Genomic DNA, 11,925 nt, shown 5'->3' on the forward strand with positions numbered 1-11,925 from the left:
GTAATGTAATGTGCTGTGAAGCCCCCGTGGTAACCACCTAACCCCTTTACACAGTCGAGCTGAAGAGGCCTCTTGAAAGGAATGTGAAATGTGTTTAAGGAAACTCAAGTTAAGTCTACATGGGATAGAAAGACTTGGATTACTGAGGCCTGAGATCAAAGATAGGAATTCCCGTTTTATTTGACCTTACTGACCTTTAGCTGTACCTAAACACAACAGTCTATGAATGATCTCGGTCTGTTACAGAGTACATTCACCCTGTAACTGTCCTCTGTCAGTTCTTGTTCTCCAGTACAGCTGTGGGAGTGACCTAAGGTGGACACCTTGTGGTAGAAGTTTCTTACTATACTTTTACAGAAATGAGTCTCAATTGTGTTTTAGTTATGATCCGATCGACTTATCCAAATAAGGACATCTTACAGCATCATTCTTGGTCTGATTAGTCTAATATTTCATTCACTTTCCAGAGGCCCCTCTGATCATATCACTTCCTTACTTTATCCAGTTCATTTACTGAATTTAACTGAGAACAAATAAAATGGCATTGTTTTTTTCTTGTGTGCCCTCAGCCGCCTGCGAGTGCTACAGGAATAGTTTGTTCCCCGAGAGTCACAGCTGCTGTTCTGCTGAGAGGGCTCATAAAGAATTTGTCTATGTGAACCTTTATGACCGCTGAGGAAGATTTATGAGTTCCTGTGTCCAGCACCTGCTCCTTCTTTCACCCCCACTCAGACCCAATGCCCCACTCGTCACCTTCTCTCCCTCCACAAACCCACAAACAGACTGGTGCCTGTTAAGTTTTTACCTCCCCTTTGCTTTCCATCTATCTGCTGTTCTCCACATCTTCTCGCTGCTTGTTAGAGATGACAGAAATAGCACGCTTGATGGCACCAACCCCACAAGTCTTTTCAGACACCAGGTGCTATCAGCGAGCGCCGTGTGCCTATGGAAAAACACCACAAATCAATATCATCTCATCCAATGAAACACTCTCCTAACATGAAAGATCCCTTGTAGCCATTCATTTTAATACAAGAAGATGTATAAGGTCTCGTAAAGGTTTGAAACACTCACTACCAAATGTTAACATAAGTCAATACATATATTGGGTCTAATGTGTTTGCTTGTTTTCTTATCACACATCGTTGGTGGACATTTAAAGTACATAAAAGTACATGTTTTTGCAGTATGTTATTGTGCATCGTCTCCTCTAAATCTCCACTGCTGTAAACATACTTTCACTTTCATTCCCCACCTGTTGCTGACACACAAACATTAACCAAGTAGGTTCAGTGTTTATAAAAGTAAAAATGCATGCGTTGTGTGTGGGACAGTTGTGTGTGTGTGTGCATGAACACACTGTAACACCACGTATACATCAGTGCATCTCTCTATTTATGTGTTTCGGAGAATCTGAAAATGAGATTGCAGTAACCGTTTTGGATGCACATATACATACATAGTACATATATCACATTTAACTCATAGCTTTAAATTATTCAGATGTAAACAGTACATTCATTCACTAATAGGTCCTGCTTCATATCCTGTCTGTCCTCTTCAACCGCCAAAAAGCTGTAACTTTAGTAACTGCAAGTGCAACCGTTAATACCGTTGAGGTTAAAGCTGGCATTATTTGTATAGTGGTTAAGTTCCACTGAGGTCCCACAGGCGCCTCAGACAAGATACAGTGGCACCACTCTTCTGATCCGCTGTCTACATATAGGGCAATTCTGTCGTGGCAGAGCCTGGTAGCAAGTGAAGCAGCAGCAGACGTGTCCACAGTCCAGCAGAATGCAGTTCCGTGGCTGAGAGAGGCAAATCACGCAGACAGTCTCCAATTCATTGTTGGCCTCAGTAGCTGCTGCAGGCGCAGTCACTCTGGGGGCTTCAGACAGCCGCCGCTCAAATTCCCTTCTCGCCTGGTCCCGCTGCCACCGCACTTTCATGCTGTTGTAGTAGCTTCGACCGACCCAGAAGAGGGCAAAGGTCGTGGCCAAAGCAGAGGCAATGGCCAGCGCCTTCCACCAAAAAGCCACATTCTCTCGGTTTTGTCGCAGGGTATTGAAGTCCTTGATACTCAAGAAGTATGGTGCACTGTTGGTGGGCGGTCGAAGATTCAGGGTTCCATCCTTCTCCAATATCAGTTCACCTACGCCTGTTAGGATTGTACCAACCTGAGAAAAAGGTAGAATGATGTAGCATGGAGGAAAACAAAATCCTTTCTCAAATGTATATGAATTCATTGCTGCATTACGTTTCTAATCTAAACACTTACTTTGAGCATCTCCTCAGTCTCCAGTTGCCCTTTAATTTTCTCCCCGCTGAGGTATTGTCCTACGATGTCACTCAAGCTGAGATTGGCCTGGTGAAACTTCTCGTAGATAATCTCCATAAGGTCTCCAGAGGACTGCTGAGGACTCAGGACATTGACTGCTGTCTCATCTGGTCCCACTAATGTGAAGGGCACTGCATTCAGATTCTGGAGTAAGATTTGTTCATTGTCTGACCTGCAACAGGTAGAGCGAGAGAGGCAGTTGAGTCTTTTGTAACATGTGACACGACAAACTGAGACCCCGTGGCTCAGTGGGATAACCTGTCACATCAAATCTGCCAGTTGAGCTGAATTGGTAGAAAATGTAGTGAAACACCTGTGCTTGGTTTGTGCCGCTGCAGATATGTGGCACTTGTGATCACATGGATAGAGGAAGAATGTGTGACTGCGTGGCCGCCATTTGCGTCCGTGTGAAATTATGTCAGTGATATTTTCTCACATCTAACAAAGTAGTTATTTTTGCCTAAACTCAACCAAATGTTCAAAAAGGTCTGTCAGAGGACTGTACTCCAAAGTCAGGTTTGTGAGTTAAATTGAGCTCACTTTTAAGCCACGTTACCATGGTAACTTAAACTCTGAACATGAACTTGTCCTGGCCAGGTTATGTTCAGACTTTGGGATTAAAAGGCCCTAAAACAGTGCTGTCATTTCACTGTTGCTCTTCTAGACGATATTCTCTGTGAGAGATCTACTGTAGACTCTCAGATAAAGAAAAATAAAATGTCCTGTATGCTATTTAATTAACAATGTTGACACTGAACACCTTGTTTCAGGTGATATTGATGTAGCGTCTGAGGTGAAGAGACACTGACATTCATGCTGAATATATTACATCATCCAACACTGAAACACTAAATGAATGATTGATTTCACGCCTCAGTTTTTCATCCATCGTAAGGATGAAACTACCCTACCTTTTACTCCAGGTAGTATTATTTTTTTTAAATTAGGATTGAATGCGTGCAGCTGAACATGAATATTTACAAAATATATAAAATAGAATAATATTGATTATAATGTTAATGTAAAGACAGGCGGCACCATGGAGGTGCCATTGTTCTATATTGTGATAGGGGATCGTGAAAGTTATCACAGTTTATGACATGGTTTCAGAATAGATCTGAAATCTGTGAGCATTTACATTTGTCTGCATGTTGTAATATTATGATAAAAACCTAGACATTTATAAAAAAAACGATCATATCTTAATCATAATTCTGCACTGATATTCCACTCACCAACTCCTTGTGAAGCCATTCCACAGCAACCTCTGTTGTTTCACCATGTACTTCTGCAAAACGCCGACAGCTTCTTTTTGAAACTTACTCTTCAGAGACTTGACTACTGGTTGCACAGCACCTACATGCACAAGCATTCGCACAGACAGTATATGGCTCTTTTAATGACTCAACATGGATCAAGTCTCGTCTGTGTCAGAAATGGTGAGACCCTAACAATTACCTTCGAGGACAACATACTGCAGACGTGCTCCTGGAGTTATTTGCAAAATGTCTTTGAGTCTCCCATCGATGGTGAGATGTGGAGCATCCTGTGAACACAATACACAGTCGATTTGTTAATGCAGGATGTGGAATTGTTGATGGTGCACCACGGGAGCTGCTGTTGCCTCCTTTGCCCACAGGGTGGGGCTAGAGAAAGGTCACCAATCATACTTTCTCTTTGAGAATATCAGGTATCAGTCACAACCTAAAAATATCATGTTATTGCTGAACTAGATGGAAAATGTAGGAAATAGAGACAACACAATGGTGCATAATGATTTAATAATGATGATTAGAATAAAAAACAGGGAGAGTTTAACTGAAAATGATGACTTAAGCATTGTTTCATTTGATCAGTGTGTGAGCTGCCTACTACAAGTGCCCAAATACAAATTAAAACCATCTCTGTTCATTTTGATGGGTAAAATGTCAGAAAAGTAAATTATTTAAAAATTGTAAATAGCAAAAAAAAAGTTCTGTGCAATGAATGAAACGTTTCTGAAGTTTTAAAGAGTTTTTGTGCATGTTCAAGGCACCAAATATGTAATGAATAATGATCTGAGCAAAAACAACGGGGCCTTTGCGTCACTCAGTGGCCGTGCCCTACAAATGCTCTTATGCAATTTTTTCTAATGTCTGACATTGCAAAAAAGAGACACTGTTTTAGCCACAAGCCTTATTATTGAGAACGTTTCAGAGACAGTAGAATGCTGATCCAGATAAAGAGGGTTTAAAGCATTACGTAAAAACTTGAAGTTTGTTTCTATGGTATCACAACTAATCTCAGTCCTACCTATGGTTTAAACAGCATGACAAAAAGAAATGTATTCATTTGTAAAATAGTAAGCAAGAGGACTCAAGGGGTAGGGAAAGATGGAGGCAGATGATCGGCCATGGTGACCCCTAAAGGGAGAGGCCAAAACAAGAAGAAAAAAAATATAGTAAATGCTATACTACTTACATCAAGTTTTTCAACTACAGACTGGTTCCTCCTGTACACATAGTAGATGGCGCCTGTGATTGCAAAGCTGGCCCCAAGATTCACAATGTCTGCAATCCCAACAGGTAAACTGTTCATTTCCTCTGGTTCTCCTGTCACTGCTGTAGGAGCAATGCACCTGCACAAACATCTGCAATGTAAGAAAATTGGTAGATGAGTTGAGTCGTGTCGCCCGGTGACATTCCTGTCATTTTATGACACAACATGATGTGATGGAGACAAGGCAGAAGTACAACGGTGACATAGTGCTAATAAAGCCAGACAACTTCATGCGGATTATGTGGATTATAGCTGGAGAAGACAAGTGCCCAAGAAAGTTTTAAAAGTGGATTATACTACTGTATTTTAATCATGATTGCAGTTTTTTGATTGCTTTTAAAATGCAACGCATTATATAATATAATATTTGAAATTAGACTTTCTGTTGTAAATAGACTTTCTGATTTGACACAGATTACTTGAGTGATGTTTTGAACTAAGCTAGAAATAAAATCATACATTGTCAAGTTGTGTAAGTGATCATGTAACTTGCCTGAATGTTTTGGACTATCAATCGGAATTTCGAAATAAATCAGATTGTTCATCAAAATTGTCATCTTAACATTCCACTTTGATCTTTTCTTTGATCTTCCAAATCATTCCACTTCCAGTTTACATGAGTTGGCATACATTTAGTCACAATGTCGCCACCTGCTGGTTCCTCACTTCTGAAAATCAACATGTAAACCCTACCTTCTTTTGTTTTTTTATTGCTTTTATTTAATTATATTCTTTACTCACTTGAACTTGCTCTTGTGTGACACTGTCTTCTTGGTTTTATCCTGTTTGTGTTTTGTCTGTCAAAGCACTTAAAGTAAACTTGTGTTGTTTATTTTAAAGATGCTTACTCCAATCAACACAGTCTACAATAGAGATACAAATCTGTGACTTTGCCTGCTAAAAATCCAAGTTGACAGGTGAACACAGAAATTCCGACTTCTGACTACAACTGGAATGCACCATCTCGTACTTTAAAGGTATTAACTTCAATTACTATTGAAAACTCCCATTTTGTTACACCTATCATGGAAATATTCTGTGAAATGTTGTTGTCACTGTTATTATTTACTATTAAACATGAAATCATGAGGGCCAGGATTATGTCACATCAAAATAAATCACTAGGACTGACTGCTTGGGAGCTTGACAGCATTTGCAAGTCGCTCATGTGAAATATTGACAATACTCAAAATTCACTTTCATCCAAATAATGAAAATTCGTCACTATCTCTTCTCGCTGGCTTTTAACACTGTTGTCCTGACCAGACTGAGACTGGGGCGCTGTTTAAAGGCTGTTGGGGAAACAACCAGGTGGACTATGTGAATGAAAGTGAAAGACAACAGTTGTTGTAAGACATTTCATATCTGGGATTTTCTGTTTTTTTCTGTTAAACCCATTTTATGATCAGAGCAAAACGTTGAATCTGTTGGGGGAGCTGTTCTACAATGTTTACATTCTCCTGGACTGTCTATAGGGTAATAGTCACCCTGAGTCTGTGGGATGTGGGAATACTTCCTTTAAAAAACATGACTTCAAGAGGTCACTTCATGGGCTGTCCTCTTGTTTTCTCCCTCTTTAAAAACTATTATTAGCTAAACAATGTTAGCAGCAGCAGCGATACAGATGTGTCTTAATAGCAAGTGCGATAAATGAGTCTGTTTTTACCTGATAAATAGTGAAGACGACTCAGCTTGACATGTTCGACTCGAATAGTATATAGTTGTTGCTCCTGTCACGTAAAACGAAAGTGTCGCAAACGTAGCGTCACGTGACGATGTCAGCGCATGCTCGTTGTGGCTTCTCTCCGCGTTCGTCTATCTGCCGCCGAGATGGCAGGAGGTGTCCGGAGAAAGTCCCCCGGCTCCCCTTCCCAACTGTGGGGGAAGCTTCACTCTCTGTGGCAGGACAAACATTTGGTCCTCTTCAAAACGGAATACACGTTTCTGGTCGTCTCAGTTCTATGGTTCCTGGAAATCGCGATCAATGTGTGGGTCATACAAAAAGTAGCATGTAAGTACATGCGCGGCTAGTTAGCATGCTAGGCTGTTTTTCGCCTTTCTGAACGAGCCCCCCCGCTAAGTAGCTAGCACTAGCCAACCCTGTAACTTACGATGCCACCTGTCATAGTAAATTTACTGTCTTTGCACAAGCACATACAGTTGTCTGCCCCGTACTGGCATTAAGTAGCGTTCCTCGCTAGTTTTCAAATTGTTTGCAAGTAAAGCTATTTTTTAACACCGCTACGTTATTACAGTTTATTAATAAGCATTCGAATGCCTTTAATGACATTATTTATTCGACAAATCTACACTTCAGGACTGCAGCCAAAACGTTCAATAACATTCATTCTTACACAGTTCATTCTTTATTGTTGTTTCTATTTTAGTTTGTGGTTGTTTTTACATTGCATTTTCTTCTGCTGTCTCTTCTAAGAAAACTATTTAAGTAACAGCTATATAAAACAAAATATTAATAGAATGGAAGCAAGTGAACATTTGACTTTTTATTTGCATATTAACAGACTCCAGTGCTTACTCCCTATAGGCATAGTTAACTCCGCATGTTTGGTTTCTTAAATGTCGTATCAAATTTTGAACATTTGGGCAACGAATAATCAATATTGACTTTAATCGATGAATCTGCCAATTCTTTTCTCGATTAATCAAGTCATCCTTTGGTTTCTGATGACGTTCTCAATTACATGTTTTGTCCCCAAACCAAAATAATTCTGTTTTAATGATTTTTGTCATATGGAGCAAAGCAACCAGAAAAAAAAATCACATGTAAGAAGCTGGAAAATCAAGAGAAACTTGTTTCAATTCTTTAAAAAAATTCCCAAACCGATTTTTCAAGTATCAAAATTGTTGACGATTAATTTTGTAATCAATTAATCAAGCCATAATGTAATGTTGTGTTGCTATAGGCTAAAATTGGACAGTGCTCATGTAAATGGGAATTCAATGAATGGAATATTCAGTTACATGTAATTGTCAAATTTAAACCTTGCGGAAGCATTCAGAGAGTGCAACTGTCTGACATCAGAAGTGCTGGGTTATTGGTGTCCATGGATTTTGTCATTTTTTTACAATATTTTATAAACAAATGTAATAAAAGTAACTAGTAGTATTAGTAATGATTGTTTAATTATTAGGTAACCTTCCTCATCATTCATGGTGACTGGTTCATATTCTTACAGACACTGAAATAGATTGGAAAGCCTACATGGATGAAGTAGAAGGCGTCATCAATGGCACCTACGACTACACTCAGCTCAAAGGAGACACAGGTCCCTTGGTGTAAGTTTCTATGGTTCTTCTCCTATTCATAATTGTGTTCTTTCCATAATGTGAACTGAAGAAAAAAGACCTATAAAAGCATCGAAACTATGATGCAGCGAAGCCGTTTTTACAAATAACACCAAGGCTTTTGAGTTTGGTAACAAGCCAAACACAAATAAATTTTAACTAAACTTTCCACCTGTTGAGGGATTTACAAAAAACTGAAATAAAATATTAGCCACTTGTGGCCGAGTCTGTAAGTCAGAAACGTTGCTAAGTTAAAGCATTGAAAAGTTAACAAGAGATTAGTTAGCAAATCCTATGGATAATGTTTGATTACTTTCTTAAAAGGAGCTGAACAGGCACCAGCACTATGCTCATGAAGAAAACGATAGATGATCCATCATGTAGTTGGATGTAAACATTGGCGGTGGAGTCTGGGATAAATTAGCTCCTTGTCGTTGCAGGTACCCGGCTGGCTTTGTCTACATCTTTACAGCTCTTTATTACATCACCAGCCACGGCACAAACATTCGTCTGGCTCAGTACATTTTTGCTGCATTCTACGTCATCACGCTGCTGTTCGTCTTCAGAATATACTACCGCACTAAGAAGGTCAGTCTGTGGTGACACTATTCTGCAAAGTGTATATATCCCTATATCCCACAAAGTTGAAGTATTGTGTTATTGAAGCTCATGTAGCCAGTGGCTTTTCATGAGACTGCGCTCTTTATCTTTGTATGATTTTTGTTCCTTTTCCACTACAGGTTCCTCCCTACGTGTTCTTCTTTGTGTGTTGTGCCTCCTATAGGATCCACTCCATCTTTGTGCTGCGTCTCTTTAATGACCCAGTGGCAATGATGCTGCTGTTTGCAGCCGTCAACCTCTTCATGGATGGATACTGGACCCTGGGCTGTGGACTCTACAGGCAAGTGTGGTCTCTGTAATACGGCTTCTTATGTCTCCCCCTGTTAATCAAGTGTAATGTGTTCACAGAAGTCATGTATTCCTTTACAAATCTTAATTATGAGATAATGTATGTTATGATTTGGCGCTATACAAATAAAATTGAATTGAAAATGAATTGAGATCTTTGCCATGCATTACATCATGAAATTACAACTCCAGTCTTCTTCTCTTTCTGACAGTTTAGCAGTGTCTGTAAAAATGAACGTGCTTCTTTTTGCCCCTGGGCTACTTTTCCTCCTCCTATCTGAGTTTGGTCTTATCAGGACAATACCAAAACTTTCTCTGTGTGCAGCAATACAAGTAAGTGTCCCATTTAATACAAACATTAAAAGTCTTTTTTATTTACAAATCTAAATGGACTTTTCTTTCTTGATATTTCAGGTTTTGCTGGGCCTGCCTTTCCTCTTGGATAATCCAGTTGGTTATGTAAGCCGGGCTTTTGATCTTGGCCGTCAGTTCATTTTTAAGTGGACTGTGAACTGGCGCTTCCTGCCAGAATGGCTCTTCTTGAATCGCTACTTTCACTTATTCCTGCTGGCTGCCCACCTGCTGACTCTTCTGCTCTTTGCTTTCCGCCGGTGGAAGAGGTGAGATGGATTTTTCACATGTTCAGGTTCACACATCAGGAGTTAAACTTTGTTTTACTATGGAACACATTTGATGACATCGACCCTGAAGTTGTGTTCGAGTGCTGCTCTTCTGTTGTGTGTTACTTTTTTTTGTACTTCTGTCACTCTACTGACAGCATGCCTACAGACAATGTGACAAACTACTGTTGAGTTTAAATAACACATTTCGGCACTGCTTTTGTCTATGAAACGCCACCAAAAATGTTAAATGTGGCACTTTGAGCATCGCTCTATTCTGACGTTTTCTGACCTCACTCATGGACAATCAATGTTAGATTTCTGCAGAATTTTACCCAAAGGCAGCATCCATCCATCCATTCACTATGTACCACTTTATCCTCTAGCATATATAAGCTAAATAGAAGGGGTCCAAGAGTCAACCCCTGAGGGACATGTCCTAGCCATTCGATCAGATCTCTAACTTCCCATGGTCACAAAATATCTTGGCTTCTCCAAGTAGGTCCTGAACCGTGAACCAGTGTCCCTTAGACTTAAACCATTGTTAAATGAATTTACTCAATGCTGAAATACAACAATACAACAAAATTAAGTTACACAATGCAGCCAGATTAGCAGTTAAGAGTTAAATCATGAATATTGATGCCAGGTAAATGTTCTGTCTGTCTTATCAGGCCAGGAGAAAGCATCTTTGAGCTTTTCAAGGACCCAAGCAAGAGGAAAAACCCACCTCAGCAGAGCACAGTGGATCATATCCTTCTGTTCCATTTGAATATATTCTGAAGATTATTGTTATTACCTAACATGTCTATATGATATTGGCCAGCTAATTAATGAATGAATGATACCCCTGCCATTCAATGGGTCTGTGTGGGACCTTAACAGTTGAGCACAGATAGTGCTGATTCTGTTCACTTCTAACTTCGTTGGCATGTGCTTCAGTCGTTCGCTGCACTATCAGTTCTATGTCTGGTACTTCCACACGCTACCATACCTGCTCTGGAGTGGAGGAGTCAAGAAGCTGGCCCATCTGCTCAGGTAACAGGAACACTGTCACACATTACCACCATATTGAAACAGTTAGACTTATGTAACCCTATCTATATTTTTTTCATCCTTGTGTTCAGGGTGCTGATCCTGGGTTTGATTGAGCTTTCATGGAACACATATCCCTCCACCAATGGCAGCTCAGCTGCTCTCCACGTCTGCCACCTCATCATTCTCCTCTGTCTGTGGCTGGCTCCGCCCCTGTGTTCAGCTCCGGCAGAAAAACAACACGTGCCCGTCAAAGACAAACGCAAGTGAGGGTCGGCCTGATCGGACTGGACGTCATGAATGGTCAAATCAGCTGCTGAGAGCCGTCACACCCGCTTCCCTTCTCTCTGACCCTCAGAGGGAGGTCACGGAGGTAGAGAATAACAGGAGCCATTTGTTGCTTCTCAGCTCAGCTCACTGCTAAAAGTAAATGTGGATTTTCGTCTGCAGACAAATGAAAATGGGATGTAGCTGTATCTTGCACAAGAGGTAAAAAGAAAAAGAACATATGGATTCTCAGGTTTCATTTTCCAGTTGATGGGAGTGGAGAAGGAATTACTATTTGTGGCAAAAAAATGATTACTTGGAATATATTTCAGCTTAGGGGGTTAATATTACAGTTTGACCATATCTGAACTGGTCTGGTCTTTTTTTTTTCTTCCTTCTGTGGATATGGGCGATTATTATTGTTTTACGTAATATTAAAAAGCAGTGTTTGTTGAAGAATGTAATACATATCCCATACTTATTGTAGTCCATCAAACATTAGCTAGTGGCATTTCCATTTATCAGTTATTTCACTCTTCTTCAGTACAAGGCCAAAAAGGTTTTCCACTAGTTTTATCTTTTTACACAAATGTGGAAAACAAAGCTGTAAACAAAGCTGCTTTTTGTCTATTCTGATTTGTTACATAACAGTCGTCCTGTGTTCTGAGTGCCCCCTACACTCATCAGCACATAAGTGCATGTAATGTGAAAAAGTAGCAGTTGACTGAAACAGAAGTATAATATTTTATAATAAACAGAGATATCACTTCACCTACTTGCTATTCGCTGCTTCTTTTTAACACATGGGTTTGTTACGCGTCACGACAAGTTAAATTCCAGCATGTTTTTTTATTATTATTTTCCCAACAATCGGTTCATTAAAGTAGTCTTTCAATAGTTTATCAAATTATC

General features: G+C 39.9%; 2 protein-coding genes across 2 annotated transcripts; one reads left to right on the plus strand and one right to left on the minus strand.

Annotated features, from left to right (window-relative positions):
* Positions 1–1,007: 1,007 nt before the first annotated feature.
* Positions 1,008–6,625, minus strand: mul1a (mitochondrial E3 ubiquitin protein ligase 1a; the record flags this gene model as incomplete). Its single annotated transcript, XM_044046189.1, has 6 exons — positions 1,008–2,177; positions 2,279–2,510; positions 3,574–3,694; positions 3,797–3,884; positions 4,799–4,967; positions 6,543–6,625. Coding segments are annotated over 6 exons (1,194 nt in total), but the record flags the coding sequence as incomplete, so codon positions are not given.
* A 43-nt stretch (positions 6,626–6,668) lies between these two features.
* LOC122780059 (dol-P-Man:Man(5)GlcNAc(2)-PP-Dol alpha-1,3-mannosyltransferase-like) lies at positions 6,669–11,784 on the plus strand. Its single transcript, XM_044042834.1, has 9 exons — positions 6,669–6,887; positions 8,074–8,173; positions 8,623–8,770; positions 8,923–9,083; positions 9,304–9,424; positions 9,506–9,711; positions 10,386–10,462; positions 10,605–10,749; positions 10,839–11,784. The coding sequence occupies exons 1-9, from the start codon at positions 6,707–6,709 to the stop codon at positions 11,014–11,016; spliced, it is 1,317 nt and encodes a 438-aa protein (XP_043898769.1). The 5' UTR covers positions 6,669–6,706; the 3' UTR covers positions 11,017–11,784.
* The last annotated feature ends 141 nt before the right edge of the window (positions 11,785–11,925 follow it).

The sequence above is a fragment of the Solea senegalensis genome, linkage group LG1 (assembly GCF_019176455.1).
Source record: "Solea senegalensis isolate Sse05_10M linkage group LG1, IFAPA_SoseM_1, whole genome shotgun sequence".
Taxonomy (NCBI): Eukaryota; Metazoa; Chordata; class Actinopteri; order Pleuronectiformes; family Soleidae; genus Solea; species Solea senegalensis.